The sequence below is a fragment of the Callorhinus ursinus genome, unplaced genomic scaffold (assembly GCF_003265705.2).
Source record: "Callorhinus ursinus isolate GAN/ISIS: 27379988/994484 unplaced genomic scaffold, GSC_fseal_2.0 scaffold26, whole genome shotgun sequence".
Lineage (NCBI taxonomy): Eukaryota > Metazoa > Chordata > Mammalia > Carnivora > Otariidae > Callorhinus > Callorhinus ursinus.
The window spans coordinates 11,707,121-11,727,947 of record NW_027397088.1 but is presented as its reverse complement, the minus strand read 5'-3'; the positions used below and the strand labels follow the sequence as shown (position 1 = coordinate 11,727,947).

Genomic DNA, 20,827 nt, shown 5'->3' with positions numbered 1-20,827 from the left:
TTACAGAGATTAAAAACAGCATGCTATTTTTTTAAACTTATTTGTCAGCGAGCACAAGCAGGGGGGAGGAGCAGAGGGAGAGGGAGAAGCAGACTCCCCGCAGAGCAGGGAGCCCGATGTGGGGCTCGATCCCAGGACCCGGGATCACGACCTGAGCCGAAGGCAGCCGCTTAACCGACTGAGCCACCCAGGCATCCCACGGCGTGCTATTTTTTATAATTGTGGGCCAAATTATTTTCTTTATGTAAACAATGAAAAAGAGCAGAATAGAGAACTAAGATCATTTTGTGCCTCTAGTTCTTTTCAGATGTTACTAATTATAGAACTATTCTGTGTATTTTATTTAGATTTTTACATTTTCACTCTCCAGACTAAGGAACGCTTGGTGTATCTTGGTCCTTCCTCTTGGCTGTTTGTACTTCTAGTCCATGGTCAGGTTTAGGTCCTCGGTTGTAATCTCTACCCACACGTCTGATTCATCAGCAACGGGGCTTTGCCTTGACTGTCTTGAGCTTCCCCAACTTGCTGTGCAGTCCCTTGGCTCTGGCTCCGCTGAACTCTAAGCTCAGCCTGGTTTACCGCATAGTAGTCGTCGGTGAGCTCCACAGAGTGTGGGTTTTATGAAGGTAGCATACACTATCCATACCCCTTCTCTCCTGCCTACTCCAAACTTCCCCAAAGGAGGCAGCAGCAGGTGTAATGGGCTGGGCATCAGACGGGAATTCAGATCCCGACTCTGCTGTCCACTATTGTGTGGTCTTGGCAAGTTACTGTGGCTTTCTGAGCTGGTTTTCACCCACAAAATGACATAGGAATACTTCCTATTTATTAAGTTGGAGTAAATAAACATCGTAACTGTTTCAACGAAGATAGAACTACTACCTCCCCCCTTAATTACTTGTCCCTGTCACTCCGGGTTCAGCCTAAGCTCTCTTTGCTCCACAAAACCTTCCTTAACTACTCCCACCCCCATGGGGTGGTTCTTCGGAACTGTAACCCAAATCCAGCTTAGTCAATGCCGGACTCTTTCTTGTTGTATTGGGTATGTACAAATAAAATATACGTGACAGTAGGCCTTAAAAGTTCTCACCAAAGAAAAAACATTTTTGTGACTAAGGTGATGGGTGTTAACTAGACCTACTCTGGTGATCGTTTTGCGATGTATTTGTAAATACTGAATCATGCCGTACACCTGAAACTCGTATGTTGTATGTCAGGCATACCCCCGTTAAAAAAAAAAAAGACCAAAAAACCCAAAAAGTTTTAAATATATGTGATAAAATTTTATAACTAAACAGAAGTGCTACTTTTCAGGATTCTCACTGTATGTGTTTCTTTTCAGATTCTCGAGTCAGAGGATGGCTCCTGTTGGATTCTTACCTTCCCACCTTTTTTCTTACTGTCCTGTATCTGCTTTCCATATGGCTGGGTAACAAATACATGAAGAACAGACCTGCTCTTTCCCTCAAGGGTGTCCTCACCTTGTACAATCTTGGAATCACACTTCTGTCCATGTATATGTTGGTCGAGGTAAGTATTTGCGTCGCAGAGCTGGTGGCCAGAGAGGCAGCGTGCCGGCGAGCAGAGCTGGCCTGCCACAGCGGTCCGCGCTCGCTCTCAGTACTCCGCTCTTTAGATCTCCAGAACTGTTCCAGTGTTTGCTCTTACTCCTTCTGAAAGTCTTGGAAGTCTTTCTCACTTGAATTTTTCTCATCCGTTCAGTCCTTAGTCTTTCACTGTAATTTAAAATCACAATTTAGATCTGAATGGGCCTTTAAAGTTCAGATGTTCTGATTTTCTCCTTTTAAAGATCAATACTGAGGCTTGGAAAACGTACGTGATTTGCCAGAGACTAGATCGCTGTTGAATGACTGACAGGGTAGTTTTTAAGTTGACTTAAGTATCGAATGCAGTTGGTTTGAAATACAAATACATAGTCCCTTCGAGACCACTGCCCGCATCTTTGGGACCCCTGTGACAGCGACAGCGGTGGTGGGGCTGTTTCTCAGGACTGACCACGGAGGCCGGGCCGACATTCCAGCCCAGCTCCGGCTGCCCCATTACATCACGCATCACCCATTCCTTTGCAACGTGCCAAACTCAAGTAATTCTGCAAGAAGAAGAACAAGTAACAGTTGCCCTGCCTGTAAACCAAAGGCTGTTTCAGTCCACTGCAAAGGACAATCAAAAAGTGCCAAATTAAACTGCTCCAGCAAGCAACCTCAGGGGGAGGGAAGACAAAAACATGAGGAAACCTGAGGGAACGGGATAAAGTCATTCGTGTTTGGTTATAAATGTCTGATTATGGCACAAGTGTAGTTGCCTTCCTGGTCCTTGAATTCTAAAAGAACATAGATCCTTGCCTAACGTCTGGATCCTCCCCAGAGTTTAATCAAGTGCCTTGTTCAGGTATGCACCATTCTGAGAACGGTTCCTAACCGTTACTTTCCATGCCTACCACCCTGTGATTGGAGGACCGGCGATGGACTCTGGGGGCAGGAAAGCCAATCTGCAATCCTCTCACATCGCTTCTCCTAATTTCCCTCACTCTGAAAGGGGAATCCCTAGTTAGCTTTGCAAGTAGGTAAGTTTCCCTTCACTAGATGAGCTTGCAGGATCTAGCAATTGACAGGATTCATTTCTCTGGGAAGAACCAAAGGGAGAGATTCTCTTCCTTGGATTGTTTCCAGAAGCAGCACCTGTGTCAGAAGGGCATCCTGAACATCTCACTACACCGGAAGCTCTAGCACCTGCTGGATTCAGAAGGCCCGAATTCAGGAGTCACTGTTGCTCTCGCTATAATTGGAGAGCAGTAACTTAGGCTTTCTGACCCTTAGGCAATTTACCTTTAAAATGGAGATCCGGTACTTGTCCTCCTTAACTCATGAGGGAGCTGAAAGGATTAATCCGTTCTGTTCGGCCAACATTCTGTGAGCACCTATTCAGTGCTGTGAATTGTACTAATAAGCCAAGGAGATAGGAAGCTGAGTAACACGTGACTTCTGGACTTGAAAAGCTCACAGACTAGTACACAGTAGGAGTTAGTAAAAACAAAAATGCTGTATAAATGTTAAAGTGCATCATAATCACCATTAAAGGAACAGGAACAAAAGGTTAGTGTTTGAACAAGTAAATGGTTTCTGCTCCTTTTTAGGGAGGACATCTGCCCTGAGCCCATTCCCTGCTGTGAATTTTATCTATTGTTTATCCACTGTTGCTCTTCTCAGGCTTCTGTACCTCCTGGTTCAAAATCGCTACTTTTGATTGCCTCCTAGTTTCCTGAGACTGTAGCCTCCTCCAGGCCAGGCATAAGGTCTTGGACAATTTTGGGGTATATTTAATAGCCACTAGTTGAGTGATAGGTTGATTTAACCTTGCTAATTTGTTAGGCCCAGTTCAGATGTTTGCATAGGCCAGGAAGTTACTGCTAAAATTGTTAATGTTCTTTCAACAAATATGTGGATTTCCTACACTGTGTCAGATTCTCTTCTAGATTCTACAGCACAGCCTTTCCCTTGTACAGCGGTGAGTGGTGGGCTGGTGGTGGGGCAGGAAGGCCTCTCTGAGCATGTGATATTTGAGCAGAAACTGAATGATGAAAATCAAGCATATGAAGATTTGGGGAGAGTGTGTTTATGCAGAAGGAGCAGCAAACATAAAGGCCTCGAGGCAGGAACAAACTCGGGGTATTCAAAGACCATAAAAAGAAGCAGTGCAGCTAGAACATCCTGGACAGAGGAGGGAACGATCCACAGTGAGGTGGAGAGGTGGCAGATTCATGGAGGGTCTTGGAAAGTATTTGCCTTTTATTCTGAATAAAATGGCAAGCCGTTAGAGGATTTTCATTCTCTCTCTCTCCCTCCCTCCCTCCTTCTCTCCCTTTCTTTCTTTCTGTCTGTCTGTCTGTCTGTCTTTCTTTCTGTCTGTCTTTCTTTCTTTCTTTTTCTTTCTTTCTTTCTTTCTTTCTTTCTGTCTTTCTGTCTGTCTTTCTGTCTTTCTTTCTTTCTTTCTTTCTTTCTTTCTTTCTTTCTTTCTTTCTTTCTTTCTTTCTTTCTTTCTTTCTTGTCTTTCTGTCTTTCTTGTCTTTCTGTCTTTCTTTCTGTCTTTCTTTCTTTCTGTCTTTCTGTCTTTCTTTCTTTCTTTCTTGCCTGCGGAGGGGCGGGGCAGCGGGAGAGAGAGAATCTCACGCCGACTCCCTGTTGAGCGCAGAGCCTGACAGCAGGCCTCCATCCACCACCCTGATGAGATCATGACCTGAGCTGAAATCAAGAGTTGGCCGCTTAACTGGGTGAGCCACCCAGGAGCTCCAGCTGCTTAATTCTGTTTAGATTTTAAATTGTCAGGTAGTTTTAAACAATCTAAATGGTTTTTTTTTAGTAGTTCAGCTGTTTCTAATGTTCAGTTTTAACACGCCATCCCTCTGTGTTGTATTTCAACAGAGCTATACCTTTACACATCTCTGTTAAGCAGCCATAATTAGTAGGCCCTTGCTTAGTTTATGTAATATGTTAACTAATCGTGGTGATCATTTCACAATATACACAAACATCACATTTTAAAGGCCTTGTCAGACTTGTCAGATGTATAGGTTTCTTTTCATATCCAGAGATATTTTTCATTCAGCAATTGTAAATGACTACCTGCTTCATGTTATTGAAGTTGGAAAGGTTAAAAGTTTTCTCATAAATTAAGAAAAAATTTCCCCTAAATAAAATTTGATGAAGGGGGAAAATGCCTTATATACATGCTTTATATTCTAGAATTTTAAGTTTTTGCAATAATAGCAGGAAAGAAAAGACAGAACTTCTTTGGCAGAATTTTCCACAAAGAATTTTAAAAGTTCATTTTCTCATATGTATTTATTGAGTGCCTTCAATGTGCTGGGCATTGGGCAAGGAACCGTGGATTCAAAGATGAGCAAAAAAGGCATAGACCTTTATAGAGCCTTTTGTTTTTTCAACATGAGGGATATAGATATTAATCATTTATAATCACACAAATGATTGATTACCAAGGGGCATAAATACAATGAAGAAAATGACTTAAGAAACTTTGAGCCCTGGTTTCACATCTGTAAAATGGTAATAAATATGTACTTCATAAAATTATGGAGATGATCAATTAAGATAAGCATAAGCCAGTACAAAGTATTAATAATTAAATATTAAGTAATATTAAATAATTATTGAATAATACTGGGTGGCTCTTGATTTCGGCTCAGGTCATAATCTCAGGGTCATGAGATCAAGTCCCATGTCAGGCTCTGTGCTCAGCAGAGAGCCTGCTTGAGATTCTCTCTCTCTGCCCCTTCCCCCACTCTCTCTCTCAAATAAGTAAATAAATCTTTAAAGAAAATTTTTAGGGTTTTCTCGGTTGTTTGCATGTAATTCTACATTTCACCTGTAGAAACATAGGACTTGATGATCCCTTACATGAAATATTTTGTTACTCAAATCGTAGCCAAATTCTGTTCCTTTGGGCCACTGTAAAGGATAGAAGTAAATTATACCAAATCAGGAATACAACCATTGGTATCTCTTCAACAGCAAGAATGAAATCCTTTGATCACATGTGTTTGAGGACAGGACTGAGAAATTCAAGTGCAGGGTTGTTCCTACTCAGACCTTGAGGAGATGCCCATCAGAAACATGAATAGGAAATTCCATTCTCTTCCAAATTTTAGTGTTAACTTTTCCTCCTTTGTTTCTTTGGCAGCTTACTCTCTCCAGTTGGGAAGGAGGCTACAACTTACAGTGTCAAGATCTCGCCAGTGCCGGGGAAGCCGATGTCCGGGTGAGTCCTGAGAAGCTGACTGCCCTCTGCAACCATTTCTCTTCAAAAAGGAGAGGAGGTTTTCTCCTTTCAGATATGAGGATGGGGCTGGGATTACATAAGAAAGGGAGCCCTCCTGTTCTAATAGAAACGCTTGGTAACAAAAATATTTTCCGAACATCCAGCAGTGGGGGACTGACTGAATAAACCATGGCACATCCAGAAATGGATCCCTTTGCAAAATGGAAGGAGGAAGATCTCTATACTGCTAGAGCCATTATTGGGACATTCTCTAAACAAAAACAACGTGCAGACTGTGTTTGTAGTATAGTACAAGAAGTGATAGGAGTGTGTGTGTGTGTGTGTTTATGTTTTTGAAAAGAAACAGTGGCAGAATAAACCAAAACCTAACAAAGTGGTCTCCTTTTGGGTGAAGGAACTAGGCAGAGGGGAATAGGGATGGAAGCTGGGCTTCTCTGAATGTACCTTGTGTCATATTTGATTTTGAAACCATTAAGTGTTTTACATAAAGTTTAAAAAGAAAGCAAGGTAGCCTTCCTCCCAAAACTTGGAAACTAAAATAAATGGATACACCCATATATTAAGTTGGTGACATAACCACCTGTAGAATTATTTCAGGGGACTTAAAAACAGTGTTTTGACTGAAATTCCCTAGGGGGATATATCTTAACAGTATTCTGTAATTTTTTTGGTTTCTATTAATAAAAATATTAGTATTGCTTTTTGGAGACTGTTATAGGTACAATGTAGAATAAAGTAAGTACATATGTTAATATCATTACAACTAGTATTTTAAACATAGTTTAACTTTTTTATTAGTATCTCTTTTCTAACATTAATCATAGAGTCAAATAGGAAATACCAGAATTAACGTTATTCTAAACACAAATGTGTTTTTTAGCTCTTATCTCCAGAAAAGGCCTAGTTAGTTTCTGACAACCCAGTGCAGTGAGCAATGAATACCCAGATTGTGCTTTCTAAATATAATTTTCCACCAGAAGGGATTAAGGTTCTTAGAGAATTGGCCAATTCCCGGTTTGGGGTGGGAAAAGTGTATAAGCAGAATCCAGGACATCTTGTGACAGAAAGCAAGCAGGCTGTCCAGGACTACTCTGGTCATTACGAAAAGATCTAGGAGCCACCTTGAAGGGGACTCCCAGTGCTCAAGATGGGACAATTCAAAAGATTACTGATGAAACATATTACATTTATTTAAAAACCATGAGCTTAAAATGATACCAAAAAACACATTGTTGACGTCTGAAGGTTGCTAGAACACCAATTCATTCTAGGGAAGAAAAGTTAAAGATTTATCTTTGCTTTTCATATGTGAATTTCCAAATAGAGAAGAGCTCTTTCTCTAGAGAAAAATGCATAACAAGAGAATTAGAAGATCACCCTTTTGCAAGTCCTAGTGAAATGATGGCTCTGTTCAGCAGTCATCCATAAGTGATAAAACTGTTGGGTAAAAAAAAAGGTGAATGGAAAAACTTCATAATGGGGGCATCTGGGTGGCTCGGTTGGTTAAGCGTCTGCCTTTGGCTTAGGTCATGATCCCAAGGACCTGAAGTCCAGCCCTGCATCGCTTCTCCCTCTGCCTCTCCCCCCCCCCCCCCCCCGCCCCGTTCATGTGCACGTGCACTCAAAGAAAGAAACAAAGAAAAGGAAAGGAAGGAAAGAAAGAAACTTCATAATGATTGGACTAGGCTGTTAATGTCTGAACTCTCTGTCCATGAATGTCCCTGAGACACCCTGAATTCTGTGCCTCCCAGTATGATGCACCAGGAAGTACACAGAACCATCGGCAAAGTACTCCTGCCCAAACCCCTAAATCTCAGTCTATCAAGCCTCTAATTGCTAGTTATAGAAAATGTGGGGGATAGAGAAACAAGTTAAATAGCACTAGGAATCCATAGTAGTAGGAATTCTATCCAACAGCTGATCTAGTTTTTGTGAGGAAAAGACCTGGAAAAAGGAAAGGGGACTGTTACTGATCAGGAGACCAGAGAACCATATCACATCAGTGCAAGCTGGACCTTGTTTGCATCCGGATTTACATCAATTATAAAAAGACATTTTTGAGACAGATTTGAAAACAGAGGAGGCTATTAGTAGATATTAAGGAGCCATTAATTTTATTAGCTGATGACATGGTGTTTATGTTGAAAGAAAAAAAAGTGTTAGTAGTTTTTATAGATAAAATGATAGCTTGCATTTGCTTATAATATGCTACACCCCCTGAAAATGTTTAGAAATAGAATTGATTCAACAATTTGAATCATATTAAAAACTTTGAAGCTTAGTGATACACAGGTTCTATAATTTATATTTCCTCTCCTTGCATTTATGGATGTTTGACAACTTCCATAGCAAAAAACCTGCTTATTAGATAGTAGAAAGCTTTGGGCGCCTGGGTGGCTCAGTTGGTTAAGCGACTGCCTTTGGCTCAGGTCATGATCCTGGAGTCCCGGGATCGAGTCCCGCATCGGGCTCCCTGCTCATCAGGGAGTCTGCTTCTCCCTCTGACCCTCTTCCCTCTCGTGCTCTCTACCTCTCATTCTCTCTCTCTCAAATAAATAAATAAAATCTTAAAAAAAAAAGATAGTAGAAAGCTTTTAATTAAAATCTTTAATATTAAGATGTACATTTTTGAATCGTCTTTAAAAAACATCTTCAAAGCTATAATACAAAATAAGGTATATAGATTTCTCTGCACCCATTTTTTTGGCACCCATTTTATTTCTAATTTATTTCTATCACAGACCAGCATGTTTTGGGATACCATACAATTCTCTAGGGGTTGTTGTTTTACATTTATATTTGGCTTAATGTCTGTGAAGTTCCATTATACCCTTAAACATTAGGGTGGAAGCCACCACACCTTATTATGTTCTTGGGAAGCAGACAGTAGAGTATGATATTCTAACTTCAAAGTTTCTGTTACACTTTCCTCATATGTTTCAATGTTAGCGCTAAAACCACAGCACCATTCAGGTATTCCCCCTGTAGCTGAGACTTCGTAAGGGGCTCAGGAGGGAAGGGGCAAAATCTGGACCCACCACTTCAGTGAGGAGGAAGATTTGATTTTAAGTTTTTATTTAAATTCCAGTTAGTTAACATACGGTGTAATAGTTTCAGGTGTATAGTGTAGTGATTCAGCACTTCATACAACCCTGGAGGCATCTTGATTTTAAATCTGAGGAGGAGATGCGAAAGAATTAATCTTCTACGTACAGACGGCTCCTGGGCCCTGTAACAGTTAAGAGACAAAAACATACGTAGGTTAGAGGGAGAGGGGAAAAGTGAAAACCTAGCATTAAAGAACAGTAGTGATCTGTTCAGTGCTCAGCACAGAGCAAAGATGGGCCAGTCCCTGCCCTGTGTGATGGGCCGTCGGCTGCCTAACCTTTACTGCCCTGGCCTGCTTCCTGTGCACAGAGGCAGAGTCATTGGGGAACGCAAAGGAAGCAGCGGCTGATGAGGCCTGAGAAAAGCAAGGAGAGGGTTAGGTAGAGTTCCAGAGGAGAGGAGGGTGCATGTGGGGAGGAGGGGCTAGGAAGCCCAGAGCACAGACAGCAGCAAGTGCTGCAGGGAGAGTGTGTAGAGCACCTGGACAGCGCGCAGTGGGGCGCTCCCAGAGGAGTGCAGGAAGTGGCAGCCAGGGCAAGCTGGGAAAGAGCCTGTGCTCTGCAGGTGCACAGGAGTACCTTGATCAGATCTGCGTGTTGGAGGTATAACTCGTTTTCACTGGAGTGGGGTGGATTGCTGGGAATAGGGAGAACTGGAGGCAGAGATGCCAGGAAGGTGATTGTGTGATTTCCCGAGAGAGAAACGCACACTAGTGAAACCCAGTGTCCCCCAGGTTGCCGAGAGGTAAGGGAGGGCAGCCGGAGGGGCATTTTCATTGCTCACCTTTTCTCTTTCCTGTTTCCACATTCTTACAGGTAGCTAAGGTGTTATGGTGGTACTACTTCTCCAAATCAGTAGAGTTCCTGGACACAATTTTCTTTGTTTTGCGGAAAAAAACCAGTCAGATTACTTTTCTTCATGTATACCATCATGCCTCCATGTTTAACATCTGGTGGTGTGTTTTGAACTGGATACCTTGTGGGCAAAGTAAGTGATTTTGCTATTTTTCAGTTCTCTGTAATTGCTCTTCTAAGACCTCCAGTGAGTGTCTTCTATTGAATATTGCATATATCAGGAGAGAGAAAAGGGAGGCCACGGGGTGACCTGTGTTGTTACACAGGGAAGCACCTATTTGCCAGTGGCTGGTTATTTCCGGTCTTTGATTCTGGCAAAATCTGAGTATTACCTTAAATTTTAAACACATTTTTTTTTTCTATGCACCAAAGGTCTGAGGGCCAGAAGCACATACGCCAGCTGGAGCAATTGTCCTCCAACCCCGGGGGCTGAAAGACTCCTACAGAAATAAATATGGCACCTTCCACAGTCACCACCTGGCCACGCTACAGCTTGGGGTCCTTCAACTCCTAGGACTTTTTTTCCATTCTGAAAAATTAAGGTCACATCTCTGTGTGGCTTTCAATATTTTTCTTTACTGAGACCTACAGTACACGTTATATCCCAGCCTCTTTACATGTATATACTTTGTATGAAACAAGAATTTCAGGAACTGTTTCCCTCGGCTCTGGGGGATGCACTTTGGGTTTTGTTGTTGTTAATTCTGTTGCACTTTTTCAAGAAGCTGATGATGACTCTCACGACAGGGATTTCATAGTTTACTAATGGGTCCCTTATGCCCTGCAGTAGAGACAGGAGTACTTTCGGATTGTCTTATATCCCCAAATCCAAAAATGTTCCGTGAAAACTCAGAACAGGTAAAACTTCAGTGAAAATGATTTGGGGAGGGCTGCTGGGAAGATGGCGGAGCAGGACGTCCCTGGGCTCACCTCTTGCCGCGTGGCCGCCTAGAGAGCACCCATGTCGGCATAAATAACCCAGAAAGCAGCCCGAAAACTGGCAGAACAGACTCTCCGCAGCCCGGCATAGACAAGAGGCCACAGCGAAGCAGATCCAACCCCTTCTGATCGCTCTTGGCAAGATCCCATCAAAGCGGTGCCACAAGCCTGGCAGTGTGTGCGCGGCCCAGACAAGGTCAGCACCACTCCAGAGTGAGTCCTGCCGCAGGGAGAGGGGAAGATAACCACACACCCGTCTGACTGTGACCCCAGCAGTGGGCTGAGAGGGTAGGCAGCTGGTCTGACTGCAGGCCCCACCCACCAACAAAAGCTTCTCCGGGGACGACACAGGGACAGTGCCTGCAGTTTGGTGCTACTGCATCTCTGGCAAACACCTGGTCTGACTCGACTCAAGCCCGAGGCAGCCCCGGAGCAGCCCACTAACACCACGGGCACCAGACTCTGCCCCTAACAGGCAGGGAGCCATCGCAGACACACATAGGAGACACCCCCTGAAGCACCAGGTTCTGGGGAACAGACATTGCACTGCAGGACCTTTTCTTCACAGAGCCACTACTTTCAAGTGCAGGAGACGGAGCTGACTTTCCTAACAGAAAAAAAAACAGACAATGCAAAAGACAGAATGAAGAGACAGAGGAATATGTCCCAAATCAAAGAACAGGACAAAATCAGAGCAGTAGACCTAAGCGAAACAGAGGTAAGTAATATGTCTGATAGCGAATTTAAAGTAACGCTCCTAAAGATACTCACTAGAATTGAGGAAGGAGTGCAGGACCTCCATGAGACCCTCCACCAAGAGATAGAAGACGTAAAAAAGGACCAATTCGAGCTATTGGACTCACTAAATGGAAATAAAAATAGACCATCTGGAATAAATAGCAAGCAAGAGGAAGTAGAAGGAAGGATCAGCCAGCTGGAGGACAGAGTCATGGAAAGTAATCAAGCTGAGCAGATGAGAGGGGGAAAAATATGCAAAATGAAAATAGACCCAGGGAACTCAGCAACACACTCTCAGGTATAACAGTCACATGATAGGGATCCCAGAAGGAGAAGAGTGAGAAACGGGGGCAGAAGATTTGTCTGAAGAAATAATAGCTGAAAACTTCCTGAATTTGGGGAAGGAAAGAGAAAGCCAGATCCAGGAGGCACAGAGCGCCCCCAACACAACCAACCCAAAGAGGTCTGCACCAAGACACAAAGTAAATAAGATGGCCAAAAGTAATGATAAAGAGAGTTTTAAAAGCAGCAAGAGAAAGGAAAGCAGGTACATACAAGGGAAGCCCCATATGGCTATCAGTGGGTTTCAGCAGAAACTCTGCAGGCCAGAAGAAAGTGGCATGATAAATTCCAAGTGCTAAAAGGAAAAAATCTACAGCCAAGAATACTCTATCCAGCAAGGCTTTCATTTAGAATAGAGGGAGAGATCGAGTTTCCCAGAAAAACAAAAATTAAAAGCAAAACCATCCATGTCCCTGTCATACATGATGCCATCGGCCTGTGTGTCCCCAATTCAGTCCAGCCGCCCTCCTGCCCGAGTCAGCATGCACGGCCTGCCACCTGCTAAATGCCAAGTCAACACGCCTTCACCTCAGATTGCCAAGGGCTCAAATTGACACTCTTCCCCTCAAGTTTCAGCCCCTGTGCTCAAGTTTATGCACAAAGTGGGCATAATTATAACAGCAGAATGAAGCAACCCAAACATCTAACTATTTCTATGGAATACAGAATGGATAAAAGGAGTGTGCTAGGCTGAGAACATCTCCAACAAGCACATCAAAGAACAATACATGCAGCATGATTCTGGTTAGTAAAAAAACCTGAGAAGAATAAAACAAGATGAAACCAGAGAGGGAGACAAACCATAAGAGACTTCTTAAGCATAGGAAAGAAACTGAGGCCTGTTGGAGGGGAGGTGGAGGGGGATGGGGTAACTGGCTAGTGGGAATGAAGGAGGGCACATGATGGAATGAGCACTGGGTGGTGTATGCAACTGATGAATCACTGAACTCTACCTCTGAAACTAATAATACACTGTATTGTTAATTGAACTTAAAATTAAAAAAGAAACCCCCCCAAAAAAAGAAAGAAAATGATTTGGGGACCTTAGAGATTATCCCAAACATTCTTGACGTTTTAAGAAACATCAGTGACTATGAAGATGCAAATTGAAACCAGAGTGTGAAGAAGGAAATTGCTGGGGGTGCAGGAGTCAGAAAGAGATGGGTCTTTTATACCTCTCCTGGACCGAATCTAGTTTCTTGAGTTTTTTTATTAAGACGATGATAGACTTATGCTTAATCAATATAAAGCCCATAATCAATATTAAAGAATTATCAAGGTTAAGTATTTTTTGTGCTTATCAGCTATCGCATTACAAATCACTAAGCATCTGAATGACAGTCTCACATAATCTCTGTGTAAAGACATCGGATTCCTGTTGATAAGATGCTGTGTGTGACAATTTCTAGTGAACCTAAAATATTATAAAATTATAACCAACCACTCCTTTTGCATTCATTCATGGTAATGAAAACTCAGGTGAGTAAAGAAATACCACTGACCTTATGGTAGCTGATCCTCTGAAACTCTGTGTTTTCATGTAAATCCAAGCCCTGTAACAAGTTATTCCAGCCTGTGTTTGCGGAGGACTTACTGGATGCGAGTGTTGTTTTCATTTCTTATTCGTTGATTTGCACTTATCTAACCAGACCTCTGATCTAGAATTGGAAAACCAGGCTAGAGAATTTAAATTGATTAACCAGCATAGGTGCGGTACTTTTCAGTTTATATAGTATTATTCAGTCAATCCCATCATGCCCATTTTCCAGATGGCAAAATCAAAATTTACCAAGTAAAATGGATGTATCCAAGGGGACCTAGCTAGTAGGGGTCCTCTAGCTCCACAGCCCCTTCACCGCAGGACTCAGCTCCATCTGGATCCCAAGGTAGCACGTAGGTGGTATTCACTTTGCTGGACACTATTGTAAGCACTTTGCATGTATGTATTGATTTACTCCTCATGACAGTGAGTATCCCAGTTCCCAACAAAGAACCCGTCTCTGACATCTCACCTCTTACAGCTAAATCCTTTTGCTGCTTAGTTGAGCCAACGTAGAACTTAATTTTTGCCTTTGGTTTCCCAAAACACCATTCACTCCCATTGATGGCAGCTACAGGGACTTCAGGAAGGAAGGGGCGGGGAGGGGCACAGCACAGGTCCTCAAATTAGATTTTAGACATTCTTTGTCCTAGAAGTCCATGAGATGGCCCAGCCACTGCGAAATCTCAGTGGCAGGTCCCTCTTCTGTCCCAGCCTTCTGTCCTGCGGGACCTTCTCTCGCCTTCCCCCAGCATCTCCTGCTTCCTAGGTCCCTTTCAGGTTGAATTTATAAATATAAAGAGCAACATACTGTCCTTGACTCTAGAACACTTTGTTCAGCCTCATACTGGCGGCTTTCTTTCCACAATCAAAATGGTTCATCCAAGGTTTAGCAAAAGCGGAGACACCTCTCTTTCAAAGGAGTTCTGCCACCAGTTTTAAGCCAACATTTCGTTTTTTTCCCAGATTAGTGGATAATAATGATGGTGTAAGAGACAATAAAACCTTTGCAGATCAGGAATTACCTGTTTGGTTGACACTCTGACTGAAAAACCATCCCAGTTTTGTCTTGTCTCGGCGACTTTTGCTGAATCCTGGAGTAATAGCACAGAAGCGAAGGTGAATATGTCCATGTGAAATTCTGGTATCTGCTAGTCCCGGAGTTGTTACTCATCTTCAGTGATGATGTACAGGAAGAACCAGTCTCTCTGGATAAAGAATGAACAGTAATTTTTATACTGTACTTTCACAGGTTTCTTTGGACCCACCCTGAACAGTTTTATCCACATTCTTATGTACTCCTACTATGGCCTTTCTGTGTTTCCATCTATGCACAAGTATCTTTGGTGGAAGAAATATCTCACACAGGCTCAACTGGTATGTTATCCCTTCTTTCCGCTTTTCTCCATGTGAAGCATCTAAATATTCTCAGGGATGGAGGAAAAGAATCTGTCATCCTCGACAGAGGCTTTTCTGTGTGAGGAGGCTGCCTATTTTTCTCTAAAATTGCCTTTTAAGCATTAAACCTGGGGTGTTAAAATGTCCTCTGTGGATACAGTTAGCTTATTCCTTGCTTTGAAATGTAGATGCTTTTAACCCAGACATTAATTTTAACAGATTCATTTTTATCTAACGAATTTCAACTGCTACTCTTTCATGAGAAAACTAGTGGGCAATTATATATACCGACTAGTGTCATTTCAAAGAAAACATCTGGATAGGATAGTGGGCTGCTGCAGCATTGTATGTCTGTGAATCTTAGGGAGTACTAGAAGTTGAATTCTCAGTGTATAACATTTCAAAATGGATTTTCTGTGGCTTGCCTGGTTGCCTCACCTGCTGCCTCCCCACCCCCTCCCCCAGGTACAGTTTGTGCTCACCATCACGCACACCATGAGTGCAGTGGTGAAACCCTGTGGCTTCCCCCTGGGCTGTCTCATCTTCCAGTCTTCCTACATGCTGACGTTAGTCATCCTCTTCTTAAATTTTTATGTGCAGGTAAGTGACCCGTAAGTCTTCAGCGGCAAAACATAGTAGACTGGGCTTTTGCCTCACATAGAGGTTTAATTTTGCCAATTAAATAACGTAGCACAGACTTGTGCCTAATAGAGGCACCCAAAGGAAACAGAGAAATGTGCATTCCTAACTCCACACCCCACATCCTCCCCTTGAAGGATAACCCCTGTTCGAGCCTAGTGGGCATTTTATTAGAGTTCAGTCAGGTCACACATCTGGTTGATGTAGTTGCACCATGCTACCCAAGTCTTATATGTGAATGCAGGAAATATGTTTGAATGGAGAAAAACAGAAGCTAAGTGAATTTAGTATTAAAAAATTGTTTCTATATTAGCACTGTGATACTATAAATTTACTATTTGGAAAAAAATCTTTTAAGGCCAGCCATCGTAGAAAGGTCACATTGGCTTTTTCTTCACTAAGTGTCATTTTCTTTTAATCAACAATTTAAATGGAACAGAGCTTCAAAACAATTTCAGAGCAACTCTGTTAAGACAAAAACTGATGAAAGCCGTAGCAGGGCACAGGCCTCAGGTGATTGTAGATTTTAAATTACTCTCCTGTGTGGGCGAGGGACAGAGAAATTAAGCTTCATGAAAAAGAAATGAGAACATACAGTTCTATTCAAAACGGCCCTTTTGAAATTGTAATCAAGTGTGTATTTCTTTCTTCAGACAACAAGTGCTTTTTTTTTTTAGTTTGTGTTTGCTGAAAGTTAACCCACAGGGGCTTCATACAGAGCCCAGCTGTGGGAACCTGAACCCCTGACAAGCTTTTAAGCCCCCGTGTCTCTGAAATTGGACTGGCTAGCCTTTGTCTTCTATAAGAGATAAGTTTCCTCTGAGAATTTCTAGAGAAATAACCATTGATAGAACCAAACAAAGCCACCCAAACAAAAACAAACCGAAACAGACTGTTCCAGGAAAGCTCAGGAAGTCCACGTGGTGCTTGGGGTCGGACCTTGAGGACAGCAGCATGCGGCCCAGCAGGGTGGGTGCTGGGTGCCCAGAACTTCAACCCTACTTGTTGGTTCAAATGGAATCTTACTCCTTTAGAGTTGAGTATGTAATTTCAGTCTTGACCCTTGTTAATACCATTGCTTAAAAAAAGGTAAAGATGCGATGAAATCAGGTATTTTGTCAGAATTAGGAAGGATATGCCAAAACCCAAATCAAGCCAGAATCCAGGGTACTGGTACTTTTAAAATAACAGGACCTTTTCAACTTGAACTGGAAAAGGATCTCATTTTTAGGAACTACAAGGAAGCAACTAATGCAGAATAATTTGGATGCTCATCCCATAATACGTAAATCCTAACCAGTGTTGATAAGGTGAAAGAAACAACCTTTCATTGGAATTCATATTTGTCTTGGGTTTTACCCCTTTATTTTTAACCATTAGCTTAAAAACTGTCCTGTTACAAAAATTCTTATTTGTCCAATATGCAATAAAATCATGAACTGTTTTAGATTATATGCCAATGTCAGAGTTAAAGTCTTATTCAAGAATCCTTTTTTTTCCCCCATCTTTGAAATATACACATCCAACAGACATACCGGAAAAAGCCAGTGAAGAAGAATATGGAAGAGCCACCTGCAGGGAAAGAAGTTAAGAATGGTTTTTCCAAAGCCTACTTCACCGCGACTAATGGGGTCATCAACAAGAAAGCGCAATAAACGTCAAGTGACAGACAAAGCATATATAATAGCCTAACAGATTCGCTTGTTTTAAAGCAAAGACTGAATTGAAAGTTATATATGTTTTAGCATAAACTAATTTCTTTTGAGTTTATAAATCATTTGTACCTGGAATGTATTAATATAATCTGTTAACTGAACGCTCCCGTCAGCACACCGTGTCACCTCAGACACCGAGCTCTGTAGACCTCAGACCTGGTGCAGCTTCTCTCTCCTCCTCCCCACAAACTGAACCCCTCACCAGAAACTGTCTCCATTAACGCCTTATACACATACAAAGCCAGGAAACATGGAGCCTTGTTTTCTGAAGCCAGTCTTCAACTAAAAAGTTTTATTCAGATTGAAATGTTTAAAACAAAATGTTAATTACCTTCTAACCACAGGGTCTTAATCTATATTAAGCAATAATTGCTTAGTGCTTATTAAGCAATAAAGTCATTAGTCCATTTGTTCCACTAGGACTCAACCCCAGAAAATATTAAAATGGATTATACATGGAAGACAGGAAAATCTAGCACAACTTTTTTCTTTTAAGGTGCAGTCTGTCAAATTCCTACACTAAGTCTCAACTTAGTGATATGGTAATGAAATTTGTATTTTATTTTGATGATTACTTTTTCTAAGAAGAAAAAAATCATCTGCCAAATCCTCATAGCTCAGGGGCTTCGGATAGGAGTTGAGTTGTTCCTCAGTTTTAATTTGGTTTCCGTGACTATTCATATATTCATGTCTACCTCCTATGTTAAATTCCCCTACTTTAGGTTGTAAACACACACTTTGCTCAGTTTTGAAAGCAGGGTCTAAACCTGGCTTCCTTTCTGATCAAGGAATCTTCCCTTCTCCCTAGAAGGATAAGCCACTGGAATATTCATAAATCAGAGCAGTTGGGGCAAAACAGACATTGAGTTGTTCCACTGTTTCTTGTGAGCCCGCTTGTGAATACTACCCCCAAATACCCGCTGTCACTCTTTGCAGGTTAAGGTTTTGAAAATGGGACGAGGAGGATGGAAAGAGTCCAGCGCTGAGCCAGGGGGTGGTAATGAGCCTCCGTCAAAAGTGCCAATTTGGCAAACTCGGCACATCCCTTCCCTGCCCAGGTAACACGCTTTCTACTGAGAACAAGCACAAAAGCAGAGGAAAGCAGCAGTGAAGATTCTTTCTTCTCCCTAAGTATTGGACCTTTACCATTCACTTGCACCAAGAAGGGAAACAATATTTTTTAAAGATGTGAGGAAGATTTATACCCTTTAAGACAAGACTTGCCACCTTTGACACTTACTCTTTCCTAGCTTCTCTTTAAAAGAACTTGTAGGTTGTGATGTTGCGGTCAGAGGCACAAGCACCAGAGAGGCGTGCTTCCCGCTGCCTGGGCCCCACCCGGTCTGTTGGGGATGCCTTTCTGTCCTCCTTACCCCCTCGCTTTCTAGTGTTTGTTAAAATTCTTCTCTGTTTAGAAAAGAGCACAGACTCTGGTACGACACTGAACATGGACTATGTTTGTGTTTTCTCACTTCTCGCTCACGTCCACTACGCTCAGGACCTGGCCCGCTGTGTGGAAGGTAACGGGTCTTAGCTGTTCGTTGTGGTAGATGTAGATGCGCTGTGCATATGTGTACGTCACAGGTGGGCACTTGGTCCATTTTCATTGAACACACATTTCTGACACCCACTTACCCTTGGATTTATTTTTCTAAAAAGTTTTCTAAAACTGATTTTTCTAGGGTGCTTCATCCCCACTTCTTCCATCCCATCCTAACAGTATTGTTATGAGTATCGTTCTCTCCCAGAAATTCATTTTAAGGTAAGGGCTAGCCCCAAGTGTACCTCGGATTACTCCTCTGTAACAAACACGGGTTGGACTAAGGAGAAAGCCCCTCAGAGCAACTGGACTCTAGTTCAGTTTTAGGTCCCAAGTGAGGGCTAAAAATCTGTTCTCAAAGTGCATTCCGGGGAAAAATGAGACCCAGGGAGAAGCCATATCTCACTGGGCCTTCATGTTTGCAGCTGGTTCTCAAATGTCAGGAAGGCCAGAAAGTCTCCCCCCGCCCCGCCCTGCGTTTACCTGCAACTTTGGTGCTTTCCTGGACTTGGTATTGGCAGAGCAAGGAGGGAAGCCATCCTTCGGCAGAATGAGCGAGCCCACCAGCTGTAAGTACAAGGCAGGTGGAAGCCTCTCAGAACAAAGGGAAAAACTGGGGTAGTTTGCACTTTCCAGCTCCATGTAGAGGTTTCAGGACACTGTGTCCCATTGGGTCTTTAATTCTAATCAAACACTTCTAGCCTAAGCCATTCAAGGGCTGATACAAATACACAGCGCTATGAAATCTTAGCCACAAAAAGTGAATCAGGTAAATAACCTGTTATTATTGGAACTTTAAAAAGCAAAATGTCTACCTTTAATGTGATTTTCCTAAAACTGTAAAAAAAAAAAAAACCAGCCTATATACATTAGAAAAATGAAAACTTTGTTCCCGAATTTCCTTTTACTCATAAGAATGAAAATATGTAATACTATAAGCACATGTTAAAAATTCGTTGTTTTTTTAAACAAAATGGAATGTTAAATGGAAATGAAGTGACATTTTCAACCCATCAAAATGATATATTGAAGCCTTCAGTCATATTGAGAGAGAAGGTCCTCCCTATCCCCATCAGAGAGGTACTTATTTTTATTTGTAAGGCAAAATGATACTTACTGTGATGGGCAGAACAGCACTTTGTAAGAGACCATGCTGATTCTTCCATATAATTTTATGATGTTTCTGGGGACTTCCTTACTTAGAAAATGTGGATATCACTTTTTGGTTTTCCTTTGAAAATACTTGAGAACATAATATCATGATTGGGGTGGACAGGGATGCAGGAGAAGCCATTTTTCTTTGTAGACCGATAAGCATTCTGTATGATTGTTGTATAATAAATTGATTTTTACACTGAAGCACAGCATGTTGGGATTGTTCTTACTTGGTTCAAAGACATTAAAATGTGTGTCTGCATGGTATTCCAAATGATTACTCAGGAATTTTTTTTAATAAAGGGATATTTTAGCAATTTTAAATGTTTAATTCTTCATTTCAACAAGCACTGCATGGCCTTTTATGTAACAGTATTAGCTTTACATAATATATACCAAGTGAAACTCTTTCAGAATATGGTTATTACAAGAAAAATTTAAGACCAATTAGATGAGCAGAGGATATAGTGGTTATAACAAGCAGATTTGCTCTATAGAATAACCCAAGGAGAGCACTGGCCTGGTTGAGGGGACAGTGTGAGGCAGAAACCTCTTCCCAGGCTCTGGAGCTGCAGACTCTCCCCCTGCAGAGCACCCAGACAGGCAGAGAGGAGGCTGCGCCAGCTCAGGAGTGGGAGGTGAGCTGAGACTTGACCATGATGAAGCCCCACAGAGACGGAAGTCAAGGTCGTCCAGCAGGATCACTGATTGGTTCTATTGTGTCAGTGTAGCATTCTGAACGGTGACATTAGAACAAGCCAAGTCCAAAAGATGTGCTCAAAGTCCGCTTATGAAATTGCTTAAATCCCTAGATAGTAACAGGGATGGGGCAGGAGGGGAAACGAGATGGAGAGGTGGCACAGGAAGAGGGGACTTCAGTTTAGCTACCTGACTGGGGGGCTTGACTTTTCAGGGGCAGGGACAAGACATTTTCAAGAGCCTCCTCTTAACCCACTGGGATTTCATTTTAAACGGGGGGTGGAATCAATTCATGCTTAAAAATAAAAGAAATCCTTTTGTCTTTAAAGCAAGGCCTAAGAATTTG

At 42.2% G+C, this 20,827-nt stretch overlaps 1 protein-coding gene across 2 annotated transcripts in view; it reads left to right on the top strand.

Moving 5' to 3' along the window:
• Nucleotides 1-20,090, top strand: part of ELOVL2 (ELOVL fatty acid elongase 2) — a 69,410-nt gene extending 49,320 nt beyond the window's left edge. For both annotated transcript variants that reach the window (XM_025891265.2, XM_073877573.1), the window contains exons 3-8: nucleotides 1,343-1,530; nucleotides 5,716-5,793; nucleotides 9,738-9,909; nucleotides 14,588-14,712; nucleotides 15,199-15,333; nucleotides 16,902-20,090. In XM_025891265.2, the coding sequence (XP_025747050.1) occupies nucleotides 1,343-1,530; nucleotides 5,716-5,793; nucleotides 9,738-9,909; nucleotides 14,588-14,712; nucleotides 15,199-15,333; nucleotides 16,902-17,027 (824 nt within the window). In that variant the 3' untranslated portion in view covers nucleotides 17,028-20,090. The remainder of the gene's footprint in view (nucleotides 1-1,342; nucleotides 1,531-5,715; nucleotides 5,794-9,737; nucleotides 9,910-14,587; nucleotides 14,713-15,198; nucleotides 15,334-16,901) is intronic.
• Nucleotides 20,091-20,827: the final 737 nt, after the last annotated feature.